The sequence below is a fragment of the Stomoxys calcitrans genome, chromosome 4 (assembly GCF_963082655.1).
Source record: "Stomoxys calcitrans chromosome 4, idStoCalc2.1, whole genome shotgun sequence".
In the NCBI taxonomy this organism is placed as follows: domain Eukaryota; kingdom Metazoa; phylum Arthropoda; class Insecta; order Diptera; family Muscidae; genus Stomoxys; species Stomoxys calcitrans.
The window spans coordinates 135,128,728-135,156,533 of NC_081555.1; the positions used below are offsets into that span (position 1 = coordinate 135,128,728).

At 36.0% G+C, this 27,806-nt stretch overlaps 2 protein-coding genes across 2 annotated transcripts in view; one reads left to right on the plus strand and one right to left on the minus strand.

The window, feature by feature from the left end:
- The window catches only part of LOC106085224 (PHD finger protein 12), a 66,196-nt gene that overhangs the window by 28,350 nt on the left and 10,040 nt on the right, over positions 1-27,806 (plus strand). The window lies entirely within an intron of this gene.
- LOC106085221 (cell cycle control protein 50A) lies at positions 15,484-27,481 on the minus strand. The gene is made up of 7 exons (XM_013249348.2): positions 27,312-27,481; positions 26,768-27,039; positions 25,697-25,901; positions 25,431-25,633; positions 24,488-24,623; positions 24,263-24,428; positions 15,484-15,791 (listed from the first exon to the last, which is right to left on the minus strand). The coding sequence occupies exons 1-7, from the start codon at positions 27,367-27,369 to the stop codon at positions 15,746-15,748; spliced, it is 1,086 nt and encodes a 361-aa protein (XP_013104802.1). The 5' UTR covers positions 27,370-27,481; the 3' UTR covers positions 15,484-15,745.

Below are 27,806 nucleotides of genomic sequence, written 5' to 3' on the forward strand. Positions count from 1 at the left end.
TGTTTATTGTTAAATTTTCTTCTTTTCATTATACACACCATCGTAGGACAATTTTGTCATTACGTTTGAAACATCTACCAATAGTCTACTCCGATAATATTCATACATGATCGTCTCCTATATCGGTCTATATCTTTATAAATCCCCCATATATAGCGATTTTCCGATTTTACTTTCTTTCGATGAGTGTCGTTAGGGATTGTAAATGGGCTAAATCGGTTTATATCTAGATATAGCGCCCATATAAACGATCCCCGATTTGATAACTTGAGTCCCGAGAGGGCGCAATTTTTATCCAAATTTTGGATAACGGTTTCTTTTATGACCTCCAACATTCTTGTCCAGTATAGTATGAATCGGGCCATAACTATATGTAGCTCCCATTTAAACGATTTGGTTAACATTTTACATAATAATTTTCCAACGACCTCCAACTATAGTCTGAATCCTTCTCTAACCTGATATTGCTCCCATACAAACCGATCAAACCATTTTACTTCTTAAGCTAAATACCGGAAGCTATCCTTAACCAAAATTAGAAAAAGAAGTAAATCGACGCAAAGTTTGACCAGTCGAAATATGTTCCGATTTATGTCAAACCCAGCACGGCTATCGAGGGTTTAACGCAGCTCACTGTAACAAAATTCAGCGAAATAGGGTAATAAATGGGCGTTATGTGGGTTCCAGAACGTAAATCGGGAGATCGGTATATATGGCAGCTAGATCCAAATATGATTTGATCATGGGAAATCTGGTATTAAATACAGAATTTATGGGAGAGAGATCCTAAATCGGGAGTTCGATATATATGGCTTCTATATACAAATATGTTCCGATCTGAACCATACTCCACACGGACGAGGAAGAGACTTATACAGCTCACACTGCACACACAAACGAAATCGGGTAATAAATGTGTACGTGGGAGCTATTTTCAAATATAAACCGGCTTGGAACATTTTGGCACTAATGTTTTTACAAAACTATATGTGCCACTTTTCAGCGAAATCGGACAATGTATGCAGCTTCTATGGACGTTAAATCTAAATGGGGGACCTTAGATCTGATGGGATCGGCTGATAGTCCGACTAGCCCATCTTAGAACTTAACCTACCTATGGCCAAAAAAATAATCAGTGCAAAAAATCTTCAGCTCATTTTCTTTATTTTTAAAGACTGTAGCATGATTTCAGCAGACGGACGAACGGACAGATAGACATGCCAAGATCGTCTTAGAATTTTGCGAGGATCAAGAATTTATCTACTTTATAAGGTCGAAAATCAATATTTCGATGTGTCGCAAACGGGAAGTCCTTTAATCGGTAGATCGCTCTATTTGGGGGGCTATACCTAACAAGTAAAAGTGTGCTAAGCTCGGCCGAGCCGAATCTTGGGAACCCACCACCATGGATTCTGCTAAAATATGGGAGCTATATGTGGTTATGGACCGATTTGGAACGTACTTCGCATAGTTGTTAAATTTCATAACAGAACACCATATGCAAAATTTCAGCCAAATCGGACAAAAATTGCGGCTCCCAGGGGCTCAAGAAGTCAAATCGGGAGATTGGTTTATATGGGAGCTATATCAGTTTATAGATGCTATAGCTATATCAGTTTATGGACGTCATGCAAAATTTCAGCCAAATCGGGCAAAAATTGCGGCTTCCAGGGGCTCAAGAAGTCAAATATGGAGATCGGGTTATATGGAATCTATATCTTGGTTCTTGGCCGAATAGGACCGTACTTGGCACAGTTATTGGAACTCATAACAGAACATCACATGCAAAATTTCAACTAACTCGGACAAAAATTGCGGCTCCCAAGGGCTCAAGAAATCAAATCGGGAGATCGGTTTATATGGGAGCTATATCTAAATCTGAACAGATATGGCCCATTTGCAATCCGCAAGGACCTACATCATTATTAAGTATCTGTGCAAGATTTCAAGCGGCTAGCCTTACGGGTTCAACTATTGGGGCTATCGTGATTTCGACAGACGGATGGATGGACGGACATATCTAGATCGACTCAGAACGTCGAGACGATATATGTACTTATGGGGTCTTAAAATTTCGAGGTGCTACAAACGAAATGACTAGATTAGTATATCCCCATCCTTTGGTGGTGGGTATAAAAGTTATGAATACACAATTTATTTTTTATTTTTGGGAGCGGTTTTTAAGATTGGAAACCGCTACGCTCCCGCTCCTATCCAGGCTCTAAACATTTCGATATCGCTCCAGCAAAATTAGGCCTCCTCCGCTCCAAATCCCTGGATATAATCTATTGTAGTTAACCTGTATAAGAACCAAAGAAAATAATTTGTATCAAGTTTCAGTTCCACTCCTTAATTTTTAAAGAGTGAATATTGGAAACTCATCATACACTTTTTTTAGGGGCTGGGTGTTGGTGGAGTGGAAATTTATCTTCAATATAAATTCCAAATTCAAAATATAAACAAAGTTTAAATACTTTGTTTTATTTTAGTGGGTCACGTGCAAATGTATTTGGCAATGCGGGGGAATGATGCTCAGACTCTAAAATACAAAACATACACCACCCACAACTCATCTCCCGGGTTTAAAGCATACGCAACTATAGCGTAACCAACACAACACGAATCATAATATGTAAATTAAACAGTGATGGCTGATTTTGTTCGCTGCTGAAATTAAAAATTACAAAAACTAAAATAAAACCAGTAAGGAAAGGCAAAAGTCGGGCGGGGCCGACTGTATAATACCTTACACCTTCCTTATAAATACAAAGTGTGTGCTATATCCAATTCTGAATCAATTTTGATTGACTTCGGCGGGATGGGTTATCAACTATTCAAACTGTAATAACTACGGTTCACAAATGAAAACATTATTACAAACAAGTAATCTTGAATCTTAAAACCCACTACCATGGATGATGCTAAAATGTATATAAAATAAATTGAAGTGCATAATTTTATTCTACATACCAAACTTCTGCCAAACCAGCAAAAATGAAAGCTCTAAGAACCGAACCGAATCGGGTATACATGGGGCTAAATCATGTTTTTGACCGATTTGGACCGTACTTAACACAGTTGTTGGAAGTCATAACAGAACACTATGTGCAAAATTTCAGCCAAATTGTAATTTGCGACTTCCAAGGGCTCAAGAAGTCAAATGGGGCGATCGTATTATATGGGAGCTATATTAGGTTCTTGACCGAATTAGACCGTACTTGGCACAGGAAGTCATAACATTACACTGCGTGCAAAATTTCAGCCAAATCGGACAACAATTCCGGCTTCCAGGGGCGCAAGAAGTAAAATCGGGAGATCGGTTTATATGGGAGATATATCAGGTTCTTGACCGAATTAGACCATACATGGCACAGTTGTTGGAAGTCATAACATTACACTGCGTGCAAAAGCCAAATCGGACAAAAATTGCGGTTTGCAGGTGCTCGAGAAGTCAAATATGGGGATCGGGTTATGTGGAATCTATATCAGGTTCTTGGCCGAATAGGACCGTACCTTGCACAGTTATTGGAACTCTTAACAGAACACCACATGCAAAATTTCGACCAACTCGGACAAAAATTGCGGCTTCCAGGGGCTGAAGAAGTCAAGTCTGAAGATCGGTTTATATGGGAGCTATATCCAAATCCGAACCTATATGGCTCATTTACAATCCCCAATGATATTAAGTATCTGTGCAAAATTTCAAGCGGCTAGCTTTACGCGTTCGACCGCTATCGTGATTTGGACAGATGGACATGGATAGATGCACTCAGAATGTCGAGACGACCAAGATTATATATATTTTATGGGGTCTTAGATGTATGTTTCGAGGTGTTACAAACGGAATGACTAGGTTTGTATACCCCCATCCAATTGTGGTGGGTATAATTACGTAAAATCTGACGAAAAAAATATATGGGAGCTACATCTAAATCTGAGCCGATTCGAGAAAACTTTTTAGATATTGTAATAGTCGTCGAGGAAAGCGTTGTACACAATTTTACCAAGATTGCTAGATAGCTCCAGAACCGAAAATCGGGCGATGTATATAAATGAGAACTATATATAAATCTGAACCTTTTTCTATGAAATTCAACAGTAGTGTCGATTGCCAAGAGAAAATCCTTCTTGCCAAATTTCGTTAACAATTCTTCTTCTTAAATTTTTAACCGGTCTTTCTTTCACTTCTGAGTTAACCAAAACGTGCCTATGTTTCTATGGGTAAATATCCGGGTATTTACCCATTTATAGCCAAAAGCTGGGTATTTATCTTGGGTTTAAAAACATTTTCCAAACAATTTTTTATGATTTCGTATTCTTTATATATAAACCTGACATTCTGATCTCATAAAATCGGATTTTAGTTATATATAGCTGCTATATAGACCGATCTCCAGACTTAAATTCATGAGGCAATAAATTGATAATTTTCCGATAAAAATCCGATTTGGATGGCATGTGAGTTCTGGTAGACTCCTACCCATTTCTGTGAGGTGTGGTTCAGATCGGACTATATTTGGATATAGCCTATACACCGACAGTATGGAGGCCATAAAAGATCTATTTATTACCCGAATTCGATTAAATTTGGCATAGTGAGTTCTGGTAGATCCCTAACCATTCCCAACAAATGTGGTCCAGATCGGACCATATTTGGATATACGTGCATGTAGACCGATCTCCCGATATAGAGTATTGAGCCCATAAAAGGAGTACTTTTCATCAGATTTGGATGAAATTTGAAACAGTGCGTTTTGGTACCCCTCTAAACCTTTTTGTAAAATATCGTCCAGATTGGTCCATATAGGAAATGTGGGCCAGATTAGACTATTAGGTACTGAGTACATTAAAGTCGAATTTCTCATCTGATTGCAGCAGTAAGATTTGAAGGAACCCTACACATTATTGGCAAATGTGGTGCAGATATGAGCATATTTGAATATAGCCCCAGATTCAGCCGTTAAAAGCAAATAGCAATCAAACTAATGACATATTTTATCCATTAATCAACCGTCAACAACTATATCCACACAGGAAATTTTTTATAAGCTCAAGAATTGCAATTGTGAAATCGACATGGTAATTCTGATTTAAGTTTCATCAAAATCAAAAGAAAAAATGCTCCTTTTATGGGCTCAATACTCCATATCGGGAGATAGGTCTACATGGCATCTATATCCAAATATGGTGCGATCTGGACCACTTTTGACAGTGCCAAATTTCATCGAATTCGAGTAATAAATGGGTATGGGTTCACAGAAATGGGTAGGGTTCTACCAGAACTCGCTGTGCCAAATTTCATTGAAATCGGATGAAAAATTACCAATTTTTTGTCTCAAGACTTTAAGTCTGGAGATCGGTATTTATAGCGGCTATATATTGGGTTGCCCAAAAAGTAATTGTGGATTTTTCATATAGTCGGCGTTGACAAATTTTTTCACAGCTTGTGACTCTGTAATTGTATTCTTTTTTTCTGTCAGTTATCAGCTGTTACTTTTAGCTTGCTTTAGAAGGAAAGTGTAAAAAGAGTATATTTGATTAAAGTTCATTCTAAGCTTTATCAAAAATGCATTTACTTTCTTTTAAAAAATCCGCAATTTTTGGGCAACCCAATATAACTAAAATCCAATTTTATGAGATTAGTAGGTTAGGTTTATATACAAAGAATACGAAATCATTTAAAATTGTTTTGGAAAATTTATAAATACCCAATTACAATAAATACCCAAAATGATATTTACCCAATAAATACCCAAGTGTTGGGTATTTACCCGGTAGAAACACATCTCTAAACATGATCTCTAGCCTATGTTGGTGTTGGCATATATTTCGTACAGCTTATGGTTCCTTCTACTTCAATATGCTCTCTCATGGCAGATTTGTCTATATATTTTGCAAAGAGGTTTCCTTTTGAATATTCCAAACGCCGTCTTATCTGCATATCACTGCACCAGTAGTATCAGTATCTTGTATTTGCTTTTAAACTTCACTTTATCACTTCGCATGATGGATATAAAAATGTTCTATTCATATCATAAAACTAACAATTTCCGAACATAGCCTTCGAATTCATTACCAACAATAAAATTTCCAATACAGTATGTGTTCATACTTTTCCCCATCAGTGTATATTTATTGGGTGTATATAAGGCAAGTAGTATTATTGCATATATTTAAAAGAGAAGAGAATACAAACACTATTGAACACACATGTCTGTATTTAACATATATGCGTATGCATGTATGTATGTGCACACGTTTGTTTGCATATACTAGGTATGTAGTAAATATATATAACGGTATATACTATAAACATCTTTGTACTACTTTCTTTGTTTTGGGGTAATAATTTCAAAGAACGTTGCATACATTTAGGCAAGTATTTAATATATTTTCCTATTGCATATTTATTAGGGCACATGAAATATCACTATGAAAACGTTCTTATTGAATTTTGTTTTTTGAGTTTTTTATTTAAATTTCTTTTTTTCCAAATGAAACCTAAAGAAAACTTTTCACTACACTAACTTTGAAGATTAATTTGTTCCGTATTTGTTGTTTTCTTTCCTTTTTGCAAATTTTTTAACAAATTGCCACAATTAAATTTCCTTTTCTGTGTCGTTCTATTAGTTCTGATGCACCACACTACACAAAACACAGTTCACAATTCCTTTTATGTTATGCTTCCAACGTTCTGAGTGAAAAATCAAAACAAAGTATCCTCGAGTCTCCCCCCTTCAATAGAAAATATCCTTGTTGTTGTTCGTCTGCCTCCTCGAACGCGGTAGGATGGCCGTTTGTCGTTAAGTGATGACGAGGACCAAGACGACGACGACAGCCACGTTCGACAATTATTATGAAGATGGAAGCTCATTATGATGTTGGGTGAGCGTGTACACGAGTATTGGGTCTTATTTTCTTTGTTTTTTTTTTTTTTGTATCCAAAGTATTTTACGATGTTGGACACACGAGGTCGTTTGGCGTATTTGTGAAGGCGCATGCGTTTCCTTAAGTAGTCGTTGTCCTTTTTGCCTATAAATGCTACAAACACATGCACACGTGGTCACATAACGTACCGCAAAGTGCTGCTGTTGACAATGACAGGGCCTTTAGAATCCAATTTAAGCCTTTACTTTTTGAAAAAAATTGTCTGCAATTATAGTAAATGGTTTGCCGTTTTGAAACACCAGGCTTTGTTGGTATAAAAGTTAAAGTGAAATGGTTTGTTTGTATGTCTACTGAGGCTCAAATGCGACTTAACCGTTTTTCGGACACTTTCGCAGAATGAAGAGTTTGGTTCCACGATGAAAATAACGGACGGTAAAATAAGGTGGACAGGAAGAAGGCCTTTCTTCTTCCTTTCCACCATTATACAAAACTCAAAACTTCGGAATAAACTAAAAACTCGAACTTGATATAAAAAAGTCAAGAAACATTGCACCGAATAAAAAACGAACGACACCGAAAGGACATTAAGACCAACGGGAAAATGTTGACATTCGCTAGTGGCAATAACCTGTCGCAACGGACGCAATGGGTAAGATTTCTGCACAACGACGTCAAGGCAATAGTATAGCGATGAGATAGACCTCTTTAAGTTCACATTGGGCTACATAATCTCGGAGCATTCACTGTTTTTAACTTGTGGCCATTTGTTATCCCTTCCCCGTCAGTCCTTAAATTCCGGTCCTACTACTAATTTAAGGCCTTCGAGAAATTCTCTTTACCCTTCCATACCACCGCCTCGTGTTTACTCTTTTTTGTGCTATAGTGTTTGTTTGTAAATATGTAGCATGCATGTTTGGTCTTTAGCGACCACCATACGGAGAGAGAAAGGGAAAAGCAGAGCAGGACTAGGTTGACGAATTTCAAGTTGTGTTATGTTTATTCCATTTTATTAAGTCTTTAGTATATGAAATCGATAGAATATGGATACTGTCTAACGCCCCACCAACCCTCTTTTCACCAGTACCACACCCCCAAAATCATTTCGACGCCACTCGTCTACCTTTTTTTCGCCTTTCATATGCGGTGGTGTCCATGAAGGTATGATGTACAATTATTTGATGTCCTGTCACACAAAACTGTGATGAAGATCAATGCGGCTACAGTGGTTCTTGTTAAGTGGGACAAGATTTTCAAAAGAAATAACAATGAAATTTCATGAAATTATTTGTTGAAATTTGTGTTTTTTTTTTTTAATTTCATCAACCTATGATTTTTACAGAATAAACGTATAACTGAAAATTTATTTACATAGAAACTTTTGTGAAAAGGATTGGCATAAATATCTCTTCAGACAGCCATTTAAAATTCAATTCAATCCGCCCTCTACTGTAGCAGATCTCTCAACAAGATGATTTACTTACTTTACTTTAATTGGCTATGACAGAACATTTATTCCACTAGCCGAACATAGAATAGCGTTCCAAGCGCCTCGATCTTCTGCGCTCATTCTAAAATCTCTGACAACAAGATGCCTAAAAAGTTCAAAATTCGCCTGGTCTGGATCACGGGTTACAGAGATAACCCAAAAAATTGTAGAGCAGACGAATTTGTAAGACTAGGAACTACCTTATGCATTACTGGTATCTGTGGTCATGCCTTTAGCGACATGTAAAGTTATATATAAAGCTTCCATTAGACGATAGGGTTTCTACCGGGCAAATACCCAACGCTTGGGTATTTATAATTTTGCAGATATTTTAGGTATAAAAACATATTCCAATCAACTGTTTGATGATTTCGTATTCTTTGTATATAAACCTGATCTTCTGGTCTCATAAAATCGGATTTTAGTTATATATAGCTGCTATATAGACCGATTTCCAGACTTAAAGTATTGAGGCAATAAATTACTAATTTTTCATCCGATTTCGACGAAATTTGGCACAGTGAGTTCTGGAAAACCCCTATTCATCTCTGTGAAGTGTGGTTCAGATCGGACTATATTTGGATATAGCTGGCCTATAGATCGACAAAAAGGTTTAGAGGGGTACCAGAACTCGCTGTGCCAAATTTCATTGAAATGGGATAAAACAAGGCTCCCTTTACAGGCTCATTACACTACATCGGGTGATAGGTCTATTTGGGGTACCAGAACTCGCTGTGCCAAATTTCATCGAAATAGGATTATAAATGCTCCCTTTATAGGCTCATTACATTACATCGGGAGATAGGTCTATATGGCACCTATATCCAAATATGGTCCGATCTGATCTGATTTTACAGGAATAGATAGGGGTCTATCAGAATACACTGTTCCAAATTTCATCGAATTCGGGTAATAAATGGATGTTTTATGGCCTATATCGGGAGATCGGGCGGTCGGTCTATAGGGCAGTTATATCCAAATAAAGTCCGATCTGAACCACGCATCACAGAAAAAGGTAGTGGTCTACCAGAACTCACTATGCCAAATTTCATCGAAATCAGATGCAAAATGACCAATTTATTGCCTCAAGACTTTCAGTCTGGAGATCGGTCTGTACAGCGGCTATATATAACTAAAATTCGATTTATGAGTTAAGAAGGTCAGGTTTATATACAAAGAATACGAAATCATCAAAATTTTTTTGGAAAATGTTTTTATACCCAAGTTATCTCCAAATTATAAATACCCAGCTTTTGGGTATAAATGGGTAAATACCCAAGTATATACCCAATTTACCGGGTAAATACCTTTTGGGTATTTAGCCATCACCCATCTCTAGACATATTAAAATGTAATTTCAAAAACACCAACTTTGAAAGTTGTACACATCGTGTGATACGGATTTTGGAAAAAATATGAAACTTTTTCTATTAAATCGAGCTTTTATTTCATTGAACATATATGTAAATACATGTCTATAAATACAAGTAAAAGCGTGCTAAGTTCGGCCGGGCCGAATCTTATATAACCTCCACCATAGATCACATTTGTCGAGTTCTTTTCCCGATATCTCTTTTTTGGCAAACAAAGGATAAAAGAAAAGAATTGCTATAATATTGGAGCTATATTAAGTTATGTTCCGATTCGGACCATAATTGAATTTAATGTTGGAGACGATAGTAGAAGTCATTGTGTAAAATTTCAGACAATACGAGTAAGAATTGCGCCCTTTAGGGGCTCAAAAAGTAAAATAGAGAGATCGGTTTATATGGGAGCTGTATCAAGCTATGGACCGATTCGGATCATATTTGACACCAATGTTGAAGGTCATGGGAGACGCCGTTGTACAAAATTTCAGCTAAATAGGATCTGTAGGCTCAAGAAGTCAAGATCCCAGATAGGTTTATATGGCAGCTATATCAGGTTATAGATCGTTTGAACTATATTTGGCACAGTTGTTAGAAATCATGCACGTCATGCGAAATGTCAGCCAAATCGTATAAGAATTGCGTCCTCTAGTGTCTCAAGAAGCCAAGATTCAAGATCGGTTTATATGGCAGCTATATCAGGTTTTAGAACAATTTAAACCATACTAAGCACAGTTGTTGCAAGTCATAACTCAACACGTCGTGCAAAATTTCAGCCAAATCAGATAGGAATTGCGCCCTCTAGACGCTCAAGAAGTCAAGAAATCAAGACCCCAGATTGGTTTATATGACAGCTATTGTATATAAGATCTTGGTCCCTGTTGCCCCTGTTCCTTAATAAAATGTTCATGGTCAAATTTGCAATCAAAACGATCAGAGAAAGATTTCTGACAGGGATTTTTGAGCAAGCAGATCACCACTTGACCGACGAAAATCACACAATACAAGACTCTGATACTAGCCGTGTTGTATATGGTTCCGAAGCGTTATGAGAATTTGCGAAAGCATGCGAGGCAAAACTTCGATTGTATCAGAAAAAGTTGTATCGTAAAATGTATGGCCCGATCTATATTGATGGAAAGTATCAGCGATCTATGAGCCAAAGCTCAGTTGAAAGAGAGAGGCATCTAGAAACAAAGTGTCAAAATTATTGATGGAAATCTATTCAAAGTTCGGTTAATGGATCAAACGATATCGAAAAATTAAGGACCCTTTTTTCATCGGGGAAATTTTATCAAAATCAGTTCCGCGTTTCTTGAGTCTATATGGATAAAACAAACAAATAAACAATACTTTTGTAAGCAGCACGGAATTCCTGACTTAAAATGTTCTTTTTCGGGGTTACTTTTAAGTAACCAATTACTGGGTTAGATGTATGTCCATAGTGGCATAGGGCGGATTAATATCCGAACCCTCTTTTCAACCTAACCTTACAATACTTTGACTTTTATATTTTAGATTTCATTTTATTTTGATATTAATAGAATATGTGGTCAAACTTAGAGTTTTATGAAAAAATACTGGAAGGAAACTGGACGTGTCACATTCGAGATTCTACCGTGAAGGCTCACAGATATTCGGCTGGATGTCGACGGATTGTTGGCTTAAAATGTGGCCTAATACGAAGATAGTCCCCTGTGATTATACTGATACAATACTTACTTACACCTTAGAAGTTTGGTGGACTGCGATGAAGAAAAGTGCAACCTAAGGATAATAAAACAATTTGAGCATGTTGTCTTGGCATGGGCAGGGCGATGAGAAGCGCGCCCACTAGGTCACTGGAGTCTCTTCTAGATAACCGACCTATAGACTTACAGTTTAAGTGTGAGGCAGTCACTGCGGCTATGAGACTTAAGGCCATGGGAAAATGGATAGAGGATAAGAGCAAGTCACACTATCGCTGTGTAATCCAGGCGACTATAGAAAACTTGTAAGACGTTAAGTGCGAGTCACTGCTGCCAGCGACACAGTCTTGGAGTGACAAAACTCTAGTATTATCATCTAGAAGTTGAAGCTACACGGCTAGAGGACAGAATGGGCTTGAAGGTCTACATTGAGAACCTAGGGACTGAGATTTGTTTCCGACTGCCTGATCATAATACTGTACTGTAGGCGAAGGACGTCGAGTGTGAACATCTTTCCGGAGAGTAAACTGACAGTCAGGCCTGTAACAACGAAGGCCGTAAGGTCACGAACAATATTGGAGGGTAAGCAGGAGATTAACGCCGTCTTTGAGGATTTCGTGATCTGCATCGTTTGCGTGTTGAGTCAGGGGGAATAAAAGAGCAGACGATTTGGCCGTGAAGGTCTGAGGACTGCCGTCAAAAAACTTGATTAATCCGAAGCCTTTCGGGAAGAAGCGGTCTGAGCGTGCTAAGAACGTGGGTTAAACGGTCTATAGGCAGGAGAAAATCCTGTGGGGAAATACGGAGAAGGCGAGGCTATTGCTGAAAGGAAGATAAATGAGATCAGAGGCCTAATTCCGAAGGATGGGGTATAATCATTTTGTCATTCCATTACCAACACATCGAAATATTCATTTCCGAGCCAGTAAAGTATATATTTTGGGTTGCCCAAAAAGTAATTGGCGATTTTTCATATAGTCGGCGTTGACAAATTTTTTCACAGCTTGTGATTCTGCAATTGCATTATTTCTTCTGTCAGTTATCAGCTGTTAATTTTAGCTTGTTTTAGAAAAAAGTGTAAAAAAAGGATATTTGATTAAGTTCATTCTAAGTTTTATTAAAAATGCATTTACTTTCTTTTAAAAAATCCGCAATTACTTTTTGGGAAACCCAATATATATTCTTGATCGTAAAAATCTAAGATGATGTAGCCAAGTACGCCCATTTGCCCGTCGCTACAGTGTTTAAAAATAGCGATATTGAGCTGAAACTTTGCACACTTTTTTTTTTGACCATTGGCAGGTTAAGTTCGAAAATGGGCAATATCAGACCATATCTTGATATTGCCCCCATATAGACCGATCTACCGATTTAAGGTCTTAAGCCCACCAAACCACATTTGTAGTCCGATTTTGCTGAATTTTTTTTCCGATATCTTAACAGAACGACTAAATGAATTTACCTCCTTTCCTATGGTGGTGGTTATAAAAATGCAATTTTGCTAAAAATCTGCCAAAATCGAAATGAGCCGTCCGCGCTGCCCACAACTAAGCTTATCGTGATATCAATGAACGCCACACAGATCGGAGCTCAAAGTTCCAGCCTGTGTGGTACTCATAGTTATCCCGTGCCCGGTTGTTATTGATAGGTACATTGCAGCGGGCAAAAACTCGCACATTTGTATTCAAAATTACGACACTAATCGATTGCGGATGCCATCATCATCATCTAAAATAATGCGAAACTCGATCGTTATAAGTCGTTTACAAATTCGGTAATTAGGCCACAGAGTTGAACGGACTTAGGGACCTAGAATGGAGGACAATTAAAGATTTCGTTAGTATCACGTAATTCCTGACTTCGATTTTTTTCTTTTTATACCCACCACCATAGGATGGTTGTATACTAATCTAGTCATTCCGTTTGTAACACCTCGAAATATTCGTCTAAGACCCCCTAAAATCTTGATCGTCTCGACGCTCTGAGTCGATCTAGCCATGTCCGTCCGTCCGTCTTTCGAAAACACGGTAGCGGTCGAACGCGTAGAGCTAGCCGCTTGAAATTTCGCACAGATACTTAATATTGATGTAGGTCGTTGGGGATTGCAAAGGGGCCATATCGGTTCCAATTTAGATATAGCTTCCATATAAACCGATCTCCCGATTTGACTTCTTGAGCCCCTGGAAGTCGCAATTTGTTTCAGATTTGGCTGAAATTTTGCATGTAGTGTTCTGTTATGACTTCCAACAACTCTGTCTAGTACGGTCCAAATTGGTCTATAACGTGATATAGCTTCCTTATAAACCGGTCTCCCGATTTGACTTCTTGAGCCCTTACAAGCCGCAATTTTTGTCCGATTTGATATTTTGCATGTAGTGTTCTATTATGACTTCCAACAACTGTGCCAAGTACGGTTCGAATCGGTCTATAACCTGATATAACTCCCATATAAACCGATCTCCCGATTATTATTTTTTTCCCGATTTGGCTGAAATTGAGCATGTAGTGTTTTGTTATGACTGCCAACAACTAAGCCTAGTACGGTCGTAATTGGTCTATAACCTGATGTAGCTTTCATATAAACCGGGCTTTCGATCATTCAGGTTGGTTCCTAGAAGCTTTAATTTTTGATCGTGATCGTGCGTGACCGTTATTGAATTAAAATTCTTCGTGCGTGAGTGAAATCATGCTCACGACACTAATCACGACTGACGAGACACTAACGAAACAAACAAAAATTAACGAAAAACTAAATTTTTCTCATGCTCTCAAATCATACGGTATTTTAACATGCAAATCTGTCTACAGATGCAAAGAAGGAAGAGAGCAAATAAGTGGTTATGCAGGGCTGATACATTTTATACATCATTATACGTACGTACAAATGCTGTACGATTTGAGACGCATGGGAAAAAAATACTATTCGCTTCATTGAAAAATATTTGTTTAACCGTCACTCCTGAGTCTTGAGTGACTCGTGAGTGTTTCGTGAGTCGCAAGTGACTCGTGAGTGTTTCGTGAGTGGTGAGTGCTTCGTGAGTCGTGATTTTCTGAAGAGTCGTGAGTGCCTCGTAAGTCGTGAGTGCATCGTAAGTCGTGATTGTCTCGTGAGTCGTGCGTGAGTAAATTTTTGTCTCATGATTGTGCCTGAACATGTGCCGCTCACGCGCACATCTTAAATCCGCACCATCTTTTCAACCCAACTGAAGCTAGATTCTATTTTCGTTGAAATTTCAACATTTTGTCATTTCTTTTATTATTTATTTTTTTTATAGAGTAAGGCTTTTTAAGACTTTCTTCTGTCTTGCTGCGCTTAGGAGAGTTGGAGGACTTATTGAGTCCTGTTTCAAAACAAAAGCGTGCTCTACACCGTGCTTAATAGTAGGGCACCTTAATCAATTTGACAAAAGAGCTGATGAAGTTACATGGCGTAACAGAAATCGCGATCCATTAACCATTCAAAGAGTTTTGAATAATAACACACACTTGCTAAACTTTTGTAAGTTCTTAGCTATGCTATTCTTTGAATAGAAAGCATTGAATGAAAGCATGATCTCGAACTGGAAGATGTTCGAAAAATCACGTTTTCCGAAAATATATTTTTATTGAAATATGATTTTTATGATATTTATTCAATATTTGTTGTTGTGGAATAAAACATATTCTTTTTTTGTTTTCGTTTTTTTTTATTCAAAAGGTCACAAGTGATCCTTTCTTAAAATGTTATTATAATAAATTATGTGCTTATAAATGTAAAATATATTATGTAATACAAATTGTGTAGGTGGTCGATACAGCAGAAAAAAATTGCGTTTTTCAAAAGCATTAACCATACAATGTGGTACTTACACAGGAAAAAAATATAACGACAATATATAATTGAAATGTTTTAAGTATTAAAAATTTGAACATACATTTATATAAGTATAACTAAGCTATATAGGAAAAAAATCGCACTTAAATTAAATTTTATGTACCAAGACAATATAACAAAATAACAAATTCAAAAAATAATTGTAAATACATAAACATTTTCAGTGTAGCAATTATAAAGAAAAAATATGCATTACAACGATAAGCCACTTGGTAGTAGAACTATTTAACGCATGTACATATCATTTTAAAACATCTAGACGTACACATGTGTGATAAGGACTTCCGGTTCTTTTTTGGTTTTAGTATTGGGTTTTCTACTTTCTAAGACACAAATTGAATTAACCACAAGGGTCGGACATATACGGGAGAAAAGGATTACATCAACATAGCAGCTGATGATTACGGTCGGCACATAGAATGTTCTTAGATTTTGTTATCATTTACGAATATGGCGTACGAGGGTTCACATTGATCATTTCCGCATTACTGTAAAGAAAAACAAAAAAAAAAGAAAACCATTGGGTTTTTTTTATTGAGTTGGTATCAGTAAAAATGGAGATATGCTGATATGCGGGTTATATGTTAGAAGGAGTTAAATTAGTAGTTGTGATCATGTATGTATTTAACATTCGTATGTAATGATAATGAAAGGAGTTGTATAATTCTTGAAAAAGAAGGCATAGCCTTTAACCGAGTTATAGAATAAATTCTAAGAAATTTGGGACCGCTAATATAATAGAGAGTCTCAAAAAGACGCTAAGATATTATGTGACACGTAGTGAAATAATACGATGTAGAACGTTTCTTTCTTTAACACTCCTAAAAGAGAATGTTGTGGAAGGTTTTGGCTTAATAGGAAAACGTTTTAAAACAGCACTTAAAGATGTCATTAAATATTTACCGCATGATATACGAAATTTAAACTTAAATTTTATTAAAATGTAAATATTATATATACATATAATCTATTTCAAGAATAATAGTTACAGATAATACAATCCATTCGTGTAAAAAGTATTGTTACATTACTTATATTCCAGCCCAATTCCAAAAAAAAGTACTAACAAACAGCACTGAGTCTTCCGTGTATTAAAATCACGATTTATTCGACCCACTCAGAAATGGCCAGCAAATTCTGGTATAGTGTATCATCCACTCCGCTTCTTGTCCTCAATCTCTCGAAGACTCGGCCTATGGTCGAATGTGTACGAGTGACAAAGATTACTGTCATCCGCAAATGAGTAAATCGGATTCGATTCGATGACTCAACAGATAGTTGATGAAAACAAAGAAATCGAACGAAGCCATTACCGACACTAAATGCGACAAGCTTTGATAATAGTTCACCGTGCCAGACCCTATCAAATGCATTGAAGATATCCAGAGCCACAACCTTACTCTCACCAAACTAGTGGATTGAGCGACTCCAACGTTCCGACAGAAGTGCCATGATGTACAGTACAAATGCAACGCTAAGAGGGAGAAGAAGAGCTAGACCCATTGATAAGTATACCGATCGACTCAGAATCACTTTCTGAATTGATTTAGCCATGTCCGCCCGTCCGTCTGTGAGTCTATGTATTCTTGTAATCAAAGTGCAGGTGGTATTTGTTGTCCAATCATCGCGAAATTTTGCACATATCACTTTTTTGGCCCAAGGACAGACGCTATAGATTTTGGTAAAAATCGCTTCAGATTGAGATATAGCTCCCATATATATGTATCGCCCAATTTGCACTTAAATGGCCGTAGGCAACAATTTTCAACCGATCTGCACAAAATTTGGCATGGACTGTTACTGATTTACATATGTGCAAGATTTCAACAAAATTTGTTAAGAGACGTGCAGGAGACAGAATTAAATCCAGGAATTTTATAACGGTATCAAAAATCAGACCGATAGCTTTGGTAAAGGCACATCCTCCCGCAGAGACAAAAAAGGTTATCTGGTAATACATACATACAGTGCGCTTGGGATAAAGAAAGAACCTTTTTCGTAATAGTGACGGCGACGAGAATAACGCAGAACCAATTCCTGATGATGATATAAAAACAACTTCGTGTGGCTTCATTCGGCTGCCTCTTTTTCAATGCTATGTCATTTACGATTGATTGATACTCATACAAACACAGTTTGGTATTTTCAACAGTGTTAGTGTGCCCATCACTGGTATAGAATGTATACCGCCTAGTTCGAATAAGGTCCAAGTATCAGTTAACCGGTGAGAAAACAACAAGGCAGCTGGAGCCGTTGTGTTGCCGGTAGAACTATTTTAGACCGCACATGCGATAAGGCGTATGCATCAGCTCGAAGAACGCATACACGATGATTGCAACCTCGGCATTCTACACAGGGCTGCCAGACGTAGCATAATTTTGTCGATTTTTTGCCTTTTGACGCTTAATTAAAAGCTTACATAATTATTAAGGCCATCGTGAAAAATTCAGTAGTAGTATATTTTTACTCATTGTTTGTTTGTCAGTACTATATAAACTCTTTATATTAATAGAATAAGTTCTGTAAATAAATTGATATTTCAATAAAAATTCATTTATATTGCACCCTTAAGCCAAAATTTATAAAATTTTGTTCTTAAAAAAATATTTATTAAAGATTTCATTGAAATTTTGTGTTTAAGAAAAATGTCAGTTAAATTATGCCTTTGAAGAATATTAAACTAAGATTTTGTCTCTAGAGAAGATTTAATTGATATTTCGTGTAAAAAAAAGAATTGTAATCTTGAATATTATAAAGGTTGATTTTTTTAGAGCTATAGAAAAGTTTTTCACAAAAAAAAACATAAAATTCAGAAGAATCTGAAAAATGCATAAAATCTTTATTTGAATCGATAGTACGGTCCATACGATTTAATGTCTGAAGATTATTGCATGCAAATGTTGACCGTGACTACGCCTCTGGATAGGCATGAGCTTTAATCGATATCGCCTCTCAATAAGTCCATTGTTACTCGTGCCGTGTAGCAAGTGGCACCGTCTTATTAAAAACACATGCCATGCAAGTCAAGCTCTTGCATTTTGGATAAAAAAAAGTTTGATATATTCTAACGATAGCGCTCGCAGTTACGTTACGATTCGCATCATCTTTGAAGAAGTACGGTCCAATGATGCCACCAGCCCATAAACTGCACCAAACTGTGACTTTCTAGATGCATTGGTAGCTCTTTCAATGCCTCTGGATGATCTTCACTCCAAAATCGACAATTCTGCTTATTTACGTACCCATTTAACTAAAAATGAGCTTCGAAATGAAATGAAGAATGAGCGCTATGAACTTTCCTAACAGAGCACGCATTTTGATAATAAAATTCAATAATTTGCAAGCGTTATTCGTTTGTAAAACGATTCATGGTTAAGTTATAGACCAAACTGAAGATGTTTGACAGTGAAACTAAAACACGAAACGTGCCTGAGCTGTTTAAACCAGTGTTTCTAAAAAGATAACAGCTAAAAAATCACCCTATATATTGATATATTTATGAAAGTTATATTTATATATATAAAAGAATAGTGTTACTGATTGATATTCGGCCAGACGAATTGGCTGAACCTACATACTTCAAATTTTGAATAAAGGTCACTCTAGGTACGAAGATGCGATATAAGGCTGGATTTTTTTAAATTCTAACTAAAACATTTTAAAATTACTTAGGTTAAGACTCATTTGTTTGTGCTAATGCAAAACCATATTACAACAGTAATTAGATAAAAATACGAGAGAAAACCTTACGGTTCAAGATACTGAGTATACTAATAGAAATCATTATAACTGTGGACCAGGGCTGCCAGATTTGCCAATTTTAAGCTTCAAAAATAGCAAAGTGCCAATTTTACTCTAAAAATGCAAATTTTTTAAAAATTTGATAACAGTAGTTTGTTTTTTTAATTTTAAACCCACAACCGGAGGTATTTTTTTTTATTTTGTTATTCCGCTTTATATAAATCGAAACTTCTTTTCCGACCCAAAAAGTTATACAATTCTTAATCTTAATATAATTCTTAAACACCCTTGAAATTACCTTTCGTATCTAGTAGAAATCAATCTACAGTTGTGAAAATAAATGTATTGAGCTGAAACTTGGTACAAGTAATTGTTTTTCTCATTGGCAGATTAAGTTCGAAGATATGCCGTATCTTTATATAGTCTTCATATCAACCGATCTTGAGATTTAAATTCACAAAAGGCCTATCAGATTCGGCTAAAATTGATACAGAGTTATATGGGACAATTTTTATATAATTACCAAAAATACAGGTCTCCTGATGAAATTTTTTTTGATCTTTTTAAGTCTATTTTTACCCTATATATACTTTATATACTCTAAATCGGAAGTAATTTGAACATAGCTGTCATGAAGATCTATTGTTTAGACTTATTGAGTTCATTTGACAGGTATTTTTGCCTTAGTTACACCCCCGCTAAATTCAGTCTCAATTGGACCATATCTCGATATATCATTTAGAAATATCTCCTGCTCTTGCAAGAAAAAAATGGTTCATTTGGCTGTATTGGGCCCCCCTTTATGCATGGTAAATATGGTCATACTTGGAGGACACATAGGTGTATTTTTTATCCGGCTTAAAATATATTCATTATGGTGGATTCATACCTAACTTATTTTTTTATTAAAAACAAATGTTTTTATTGTTAAAATATATGTTCCGATTATTTCCCGATTATTTAAGAAGAAGTGCGGAAAAGTGATAATTTTTTACCAAATTTATCTGGAAGCCCCGCTGTAGATGCCCCCACAAATTGAGTGGCTTAATATGAGAGTATGAGTGATAGCAGTTGAATGCGTGAAAGATAGCGATTACTGTTTCAGTGCGGTGGGGTATTGGAGGGTGATGTGTTAGGTTTGAACGGAGGGCAGCCAATTACATATGCTTCTTTTTTAGACTATGTGTTTTGTATTATTAGATCTGTTCGTGTACTTTCCCAGTTCAAATTTCCCAGTAAAAATTTGCAGGAGAGTAAGGAGTCACGCGTGAGTCACGTGATTCGTGAGTCAGATCTAAATTAAATCACCTAATCAAGCGTGAGCGTGATTGAATTAGAATTCTTTGTGTGTAAGCGTGAATCACGACCCACAACGCTAGTCAAGGCTCGCGAGATATCACCACGCGAGATATCACCACTCTGTTTTCGGAAAAGTAGCTAAAATTTGGAATTGTTTCACAAGCGAAATTTTACAGCCATTACACGTTTTTGTTTCCATACCAAAACACTTTTTTAACTGCACTTATTGTTTTCTATTATTATTTATTTTATTTCTTTCACAAATAAATAAAAAGACCTAACCATTTAAACCAATAAAACAAAGAAAAATTATGCCGTTAATTGTAGCCATAAAGGCCAAAACAGAATGAGCTTTTTTGAGCGTAGCAAAAATTAAACCATTTTTAACTTTGACGCCTAAAAATTCTTCCCCACGTATGGCAACACAGACTGACGCACAGTGGGATGGAAAAAAATAAGTCTGCCATTTTGGAACGGATAGAGATATCTTCATGAAAATTTACATGGTTATAGCTGAGGTGTTGTCCAGTTTAAATGCCCAGGGCCCTAGAAGTCCCAGGAGCCTTCAAAGTTGGCCACCTCGGCTCTACAAAATTTTGTTGTTGTTTTGTGAAAAATAAAATTCAAATTGAAAATATCATAAAACCAAAACTACTTAAGATATCGTTCTAATTTTTCACAAATTTGTAGATGAATATCTTTAAAAAAAATGAGTACAAATTTTGTTCACATTACTTAATGAAAACACCCAAAATCCCCACACTGGGGAAAGATGTTTGCAAAATTGGCATTTTTAGCAAAATGTCCATAGAGACCTCAATCCTTGGATGGCGCAAAAACTTTTTTGCATACAATTAGTTAAGGCAATGAAAATATGTTCTAAAGTTGGTTGTCTCAGCTTTGCGTTTTGCGAACTCGAAGGGTTTTCAACGCAACGCTCAAAAGCAAAGCTCAACGCGGCCATTCCGTTTTGGCCTTAATGGTTTCAAGGGTTGCTAATATAATTTTTTATGTCATTTTCCTCACTATACGCAGAGTACAACTTTTTCGCTTATTTCTCTTCTAGTTTTCGCCGACGTTTCCAAGGTATTTTGAAGGAGACTTCGAAATCTATATCAAAATATGGGAAGAGGGGGAGCCGTCCCGCCCAAAAACCACACCCGTCATTTCAACCGACTGCGGCAATGTGGGACTCGAATGCTAGGTATGTCAGTTTAGAATACGAATTCAAAATTAAGTTAAACAACCCCCCAAATGGACATGGAGACCAATCGGTACAATACGAGACTCAAATTAAAGGGGGGGACATTAAATATTCCTCAAAAGAGTTTGTGGGCCGTGCGAGACAATATGGGACTCATATAAAAGATCATTGGTAGTGAAATACGAATCTGATATTAATTTTAGACAGCAAGTGTCTGGTGAAAAAATTAATGAATAAAATGAAGGTCAACAAGGACAATATAGAACTTAAATGTGATATCTTTGAAAGTAGAGTACGAATATTAGGAAACAAGAGTGAGATCCTCCTAATATACCCCAAACTCTCATGCATACGACCGGAACAATGTGGGACCAAAATAAAACGACAAGTATCTGGAACCGCAACAAAACCCCGGCACGGGATAGCTGTGACCATCACACAGGCACATTGAGGTCCAATTTGTGTGGTGTCCAGTGCTGTCAGGAGAAGCTTAACAGCGAGCTACCGGGCGCGTCCACACGTTGCGTATAGTAGAACGCTCCATACGGAGTAGCTGCAACGGCAGTCGCGGAGAAACAGCGGTATCGAGCGGAGAGTCTCAGTGAGAGGCAACAGCGACTCTTGCACAAATACTGAGTGCCTATGATGCTCGATATGACAAGGCGAATTATTGGCGCCTTTATATAACCAATGGTCACCCTGTTCTCGCGGCGATTGGTCTTTTGGACCGTAACGAGCTTGACAAGGATCGCCACCTTCACATGAAAATGTGGCTATAGTAACGGACGGAGGGTGTAGCGAAGCACATCGGGTCAGCTGATTAACTTTATAAAGGGTGATTTTTTTGAGGTTAGGATTTTCATGCATTAGTATTTGACAGATCACGTGGGATTTCAGACATGGTGTCAAAGAGAAAGATGCTCAGTATGCTTTGACATTTCATCATGAATAGACTTACTAACGAGCAACGCTTGCAAATCATTGAATTTTATTACCAAAATCAGTGTTCGGTTCGAAATGTGTTCAAATTTTGACAAATTTTGTTCAGCGATGAGGCTCATTTCTGGTTGAATGGCTACGTAAATAAGCAAAATTGCCGCATTTGGAGTGAAGAGCAACCAGAAGCCGTTCAAGAACTGCCCATGCATCCCGAAAAATGCACTGTTTGGTGTGGTTTGTACGCTGGTGGATTCATTGGACCGTATTTTTTCAAAGATGCTGTTGGACGCAACGTTACGGTGAATTAACACATTTCGAACCGAACACTGATTTTGGTAATAAAATTCAATGATTTGCAAGCGTTGCTCGTTAGTAAGTCTATTCATGATGAAATGTCAAAGCATACTGAGCATCTTTCTCTTTGACACCATGTCTGAAATCCCACGTGATCTGTCAAATACTAATGCATGAAAATCCTAACCTCAAAAAAATCACCCTTTAATTATATTGAACCTTTTATTGAACTCTTTACTAGAATTTTCATTATTTTTTAATTAAGGTAAATGCCTACTTAGGTTTTTCTTCAGTGTAATACGTATTTTAGGCCAATAAGGCGTAATATTACTGAAATTGAAATAAAGAATGCCCTTTGGTTGGCTCAAGAAACCGAATCGGGTGTTTAGTTTACTTATGTGTCATATCAGACTAAATAAAAATACATTTAAATCTTCGCTTTTGATTTTGTACCTTTTCTCTGAAAACATACCAAAAATCATACCCTTTCACATTATAGAATTTCGTATGGGAATAGCAGCGTACCATAAACAATTCAGTGACTATTTGTACCAACAGGTTTATTTTAACAACTTCATTCATGAGAAATTTTCGAGCTGTGCTAGAAAGCACATCGTCACCTTAAACACAAGACAATTTAATACAAAATTTATTTTTAATTATAGTTTTAAGAGAACTTTTGATTGTAGAATGAATAAATTGCCGCTAAAAAAGATTTCGAATTAGGTTTGAAATATTTGACAGATAATTTCATAGTTTAAGTTTGACAACCATGACAAAATATTGCACTATGGGTTTTACACTGAATCACACTGGAATTTTTAAAAGTTATAAACCAAAACATAAAAGGTCACAACCATAATATCCTCACGGCTACATTAAAGATAAATTTTTACAAGAGATTACCTTGCAACCTAAATTTAAGATGCATATATTGCATTGACCAAGCATTATAATTTCTATGTTTTACATAAACAGTTTTAACTTTCAGCTTATAGAAACAAGCTCTCATTTCTCATAACATTATCATGGCTATGAGAACACAATAAAGCGAATTTGAGTAATTGAAGCATTTCATTGTCCTGCATCTGTATATGATCTTTATATATTAAAATGTATCGTTTCTCTTAAAACTGTTTTTTTGTGTATTACTCTGTCTTGCATTTAAGATGACAATACATAAATACATAGCGACTTGTTAGTACGTTTTGACTGTAGGAACATATGGTATATAGTGTACATGAATGAAAATGCACAAACCAAGAAATCATTAAAGTACGAACCCGGACAAATATACATATATGTATATATTTTTTAAGGTTGCTTGAGTGATTTTTCACTCCACGTTATGATACTCAAAGAATACAAAGTTATACTTCATTGAAAGATTGAATGCCTTGAATATTACCCGTCAATTGACCACCTTATTTGTGTGTGTATCGTAAAAATTTGTTAAACAATATTTATGGCAATATGTCAAACCTTTTGCTACATTTGATATGTATAATTAATAATGCAATGCCCAAAATAAGGCAAATGCATCCAACAACAATGTAAGCAATTCCCAAAAATGGATTTTTCCCTCCTAATAATGATGTGGTTGATAGTATCATTTTCTTGGAACCATCAAATGCGGAAACTGGATATTCTGCAAAAAAAAAAACAATGAAATCAAAAATAGAATAAGTAATCATTAATAATACATACGGTAATCAATGAGTAATTTGTATTGTCCGCTCTTTAGGCCATTTTCAAAGTTTGGTTTACTATGATCAATGCGTCGATATAATTTACGGAAACTGGGCAATGCCGCTGTACGCATCCAAACAATTAAATCTTCATTCTGAAAAGATAAATACAGAATATAAACAAATGAAATATTTTTTTTTGTAATAGCAAAAGAACAGGAAGACATTCTTTAATTCATATTCAACTATTTAAGTATTCCCCGCTTAGGAATTTCCTCCTGGAATTTTTGTAAATATTCTTACGATAACACATAATCTTTTCTTTTTTATGTTTATAGTTTTTTATGCTACAATATATTACTGATAATGCTGAGGGGAATATTAAATTTTTCATTTTTTAATCCTGGCGTTTAAGTTAAATTTTGTGTTTTGTTGTACTCAAAGACCCATAGATAGCAAAAAAATTTTTTTAATTTATTTTGATATGCTAAAATACTATTTTAAAAAGGAGAAGGAGATTTGTCTCTGTCAACTACAGTGAAAATGAATGAAGAAGCTCCTGCCAAGGAGGAGAACATTGTGGTACACGCAAAATTGAAAGACCAAAATAACGTTGGATAGTTCGAGTGGAGAAAGGCATTTCGAAATTAGGTGTTACAAATTGGAGAATAAGCATTAGATAGAAGCGTTTGAAAATTTATTCAACAATCTAGTCGGCTAGTGAAACATACATATGTTCTGTCTAAGCCAATTAAAGTTGAAAGTAACATGAAACTTAATCTTAAAAGAAAGTTGTCAAAGAACAACAAGTCTCAAAATAGAGGATAATACATTTAAGAAAATTAAATCGAGAAATTGTGTTCTGATTTTAATTTTAGACTAGAACACTCTTTGTATTGCTTTGCTGCCAAATTAAGAATAGCATTTTCAGTTTTATTTTAAGTTTATATTTTCTAACATACCTGAAAACCATTGTTATCCGGATTATTAGGGTCCAGCTCCCATAATTCTTTACTCCAGAATTTGGGTTTGGCATATTTGTCTTTCAGTACAGCTTCCAGGCTGCCCTGTGGATTGCGGAATTTAACCTGCTTATCTGACGGCCATGCAATACCAGTATTTAGCAAAGGAACAGGTGTGCTATTATAGTCCAACGTTAAAGTGTCTGTAAAAATATTATAAAACAATTAATTTTTATTTGAATTAGTTTTGCAGAATTTAGCATTACCATTGAATAATGAATTTGCTATAGCACCACATGGTGCAATTGGCATTTGTGCACCCGTTGCTGTATCTTCATAGGCAAATGGTACACAATCTGTGGAGGGTGTTGGTGATAACCGGCCAAGTAATTGATCATCATCTCGCGATTTTACATAGCGTCTATGATTTTGGTAATAATTACTTAGTCCATAGTACATAAAGACATTGCCCTGAAAAGTAAAAAATAAATAAATAAAATTAGATTAACATGAACTCATTAAAAATTTCCTTTAAGAAAAATATGAAACCTGTCCCACAACAAAATAGATTTTGATGCAAAAACACAAAATCCCAACTTCTGCGATAAGTAGAATTCCAAAGCCATAAATATATTTGTTTTAATAAAGAAAGCATCAAATGCCACAAGACAATAACACGGTTGCCAGAAATCTCACTCTCAAGAATTTTGAGAACATTTTTTGTTTGAATGCCTGTACCTGTTCCGGTTTTCGAAAACACAAAACGAAGGACTTAGTTTGCCTTAATTCTCCCAAACGATGTCATATACAATTTAAAATGCATACTTCAATCAAATTTCTATGCAGCAAGAGAATTCTCAAGTGATTTCAAACTTTTAAACTTTAGGTTGGGAAAGTTAGGCCAATCCAAACTTTACTGGGATAGCTCTTTCTTAACTCGAGCCAGAATTTTTCTAAGACTGACCCTATTCTATGGTATTTTTCTACCCATTCAGTTAATAGGTACAAATTGTGCTTGTTTTATATTTTTACGAGAACTCTACAGCAAAACCAATGGTTATTTAAAATGTACTTCAATTGTTTCTCCCCCAAAATGTTGATAAGTTTATCTCTCTATAAAAAGAACGAATAGGAAAATATGCGAATATTTTGGCAACATAAAGTCATTAGCTTCAATTTTAACTTATCAACATTACGAGGCTTTCTTCTTGTATGCCCTATAAACGATTTAAGAGATAAAGTCCTAATCGTTTTGAAGTTCAAAATTATAGTTAGAAAAAGTTATAAATATTGGTACCTACTATAATAATTTTATAGTATGGATTATCTCTACTTACCACAAAATCTTTTTCCAAAGTAAATGGTATTTCGCATCTGCATGAAGAACTTACGTTCTGAACAATATATTGGGAACATGTCAAATTGCTTTCGCCTGTTTTTAGACAATTCGTGTAATCAATGACATATTCACTAACTTCATCCGAGAAATAGAGCAGAGCTACGCCAACAGGTATAAAGAGTATACCAATAATAAAGAATGTTGGCAGAACCGTTCCAGCTGTCAAGACAGGCTGCCATGCTGGTAAACGCTGCTGCTTAAATGCAGAATCTACGAAAAAGGTATTATAAGTAACAAATCAGGAAAAAATCAATAGTCACGTCACCGTCGCTAATGGTCAGTTAAAGTTATCAATAATAAATATTTGTTCACAACCAACCAACCCCTTGAGTTTGTTATCTTGTACGCGTATATTGCCCTTGCGTTTACATTGTTAGTCATTTATTGCGTAGATTGTTGTACCTCCAAAAATCAAAAATTATTCACCCAACTCTTTGTTGTCTTCCCGTCATACAAAAAAAAATTAACAATTGTCTACATACCCGAGGGCCGTTTGGACTTCTGTTGCAGTCCCTGAGTTTCTACTGGCTGTGAAGCCATAATTTAAGCAATTTTCGTAGAAAAACTGTTTTTAATACTATATTTAATCACAATTTATTATTAATCAAGAAACACAATACCATCTACTGACTATAGTCGAAAATAAGCTGATTATGACAAAATTGACAGTTGGTGGTGGCACTTGTAGCTGCAGTTATGTTATCGAGTTATCGATATTTTTTAAGAGCTGCCGAGCATAGAAATAGTTGAGGTGTTTTTTTTACGGGTGTATTATTTAAACGGATTTGCTCGCATAGTTTGTATGGAGAAAAATTCCACCCTGATTAGCTAAGCTGCTAATCTTATCACCACTTACTATCGCTTTTCATTGAAACAATGGTGTCATCATTCAATCGGAATGACAAGACTAAAAGAGAACCATGGCGAAACAATAAAAGATGGTCTCATTTGTACAACACAAACCGCCATCTTGTCAT

What these genes read in the sequence shown, in the direction of transcription:
- LOC106085221 (XM_013249348.2), bottom strand. Translation starts at nt 27,369, where the DNA reads ATGGCTTCACAGCCAGTAGAAACTCAGGGACTGCAACAGAAGTCCAAA. An exon ending in GAAGTCCAAACGGCCCTCGG is followed by an intron (nt 27,040 to 27,311) that starts GTATGTAGACAA and finishes CCTTTTTCGTAG; the next exon opens with ATTCTGCATTTAAGCAGCAG. An exon ending in AGCAAATTCATTATTCAATG is followed by an intron (nt 25,634 to 25,696) that starts GTAATGCTAAAT and finishes ATATTTTTACAG; the next exon opens with ACACTTTAACGTTGGACTAT.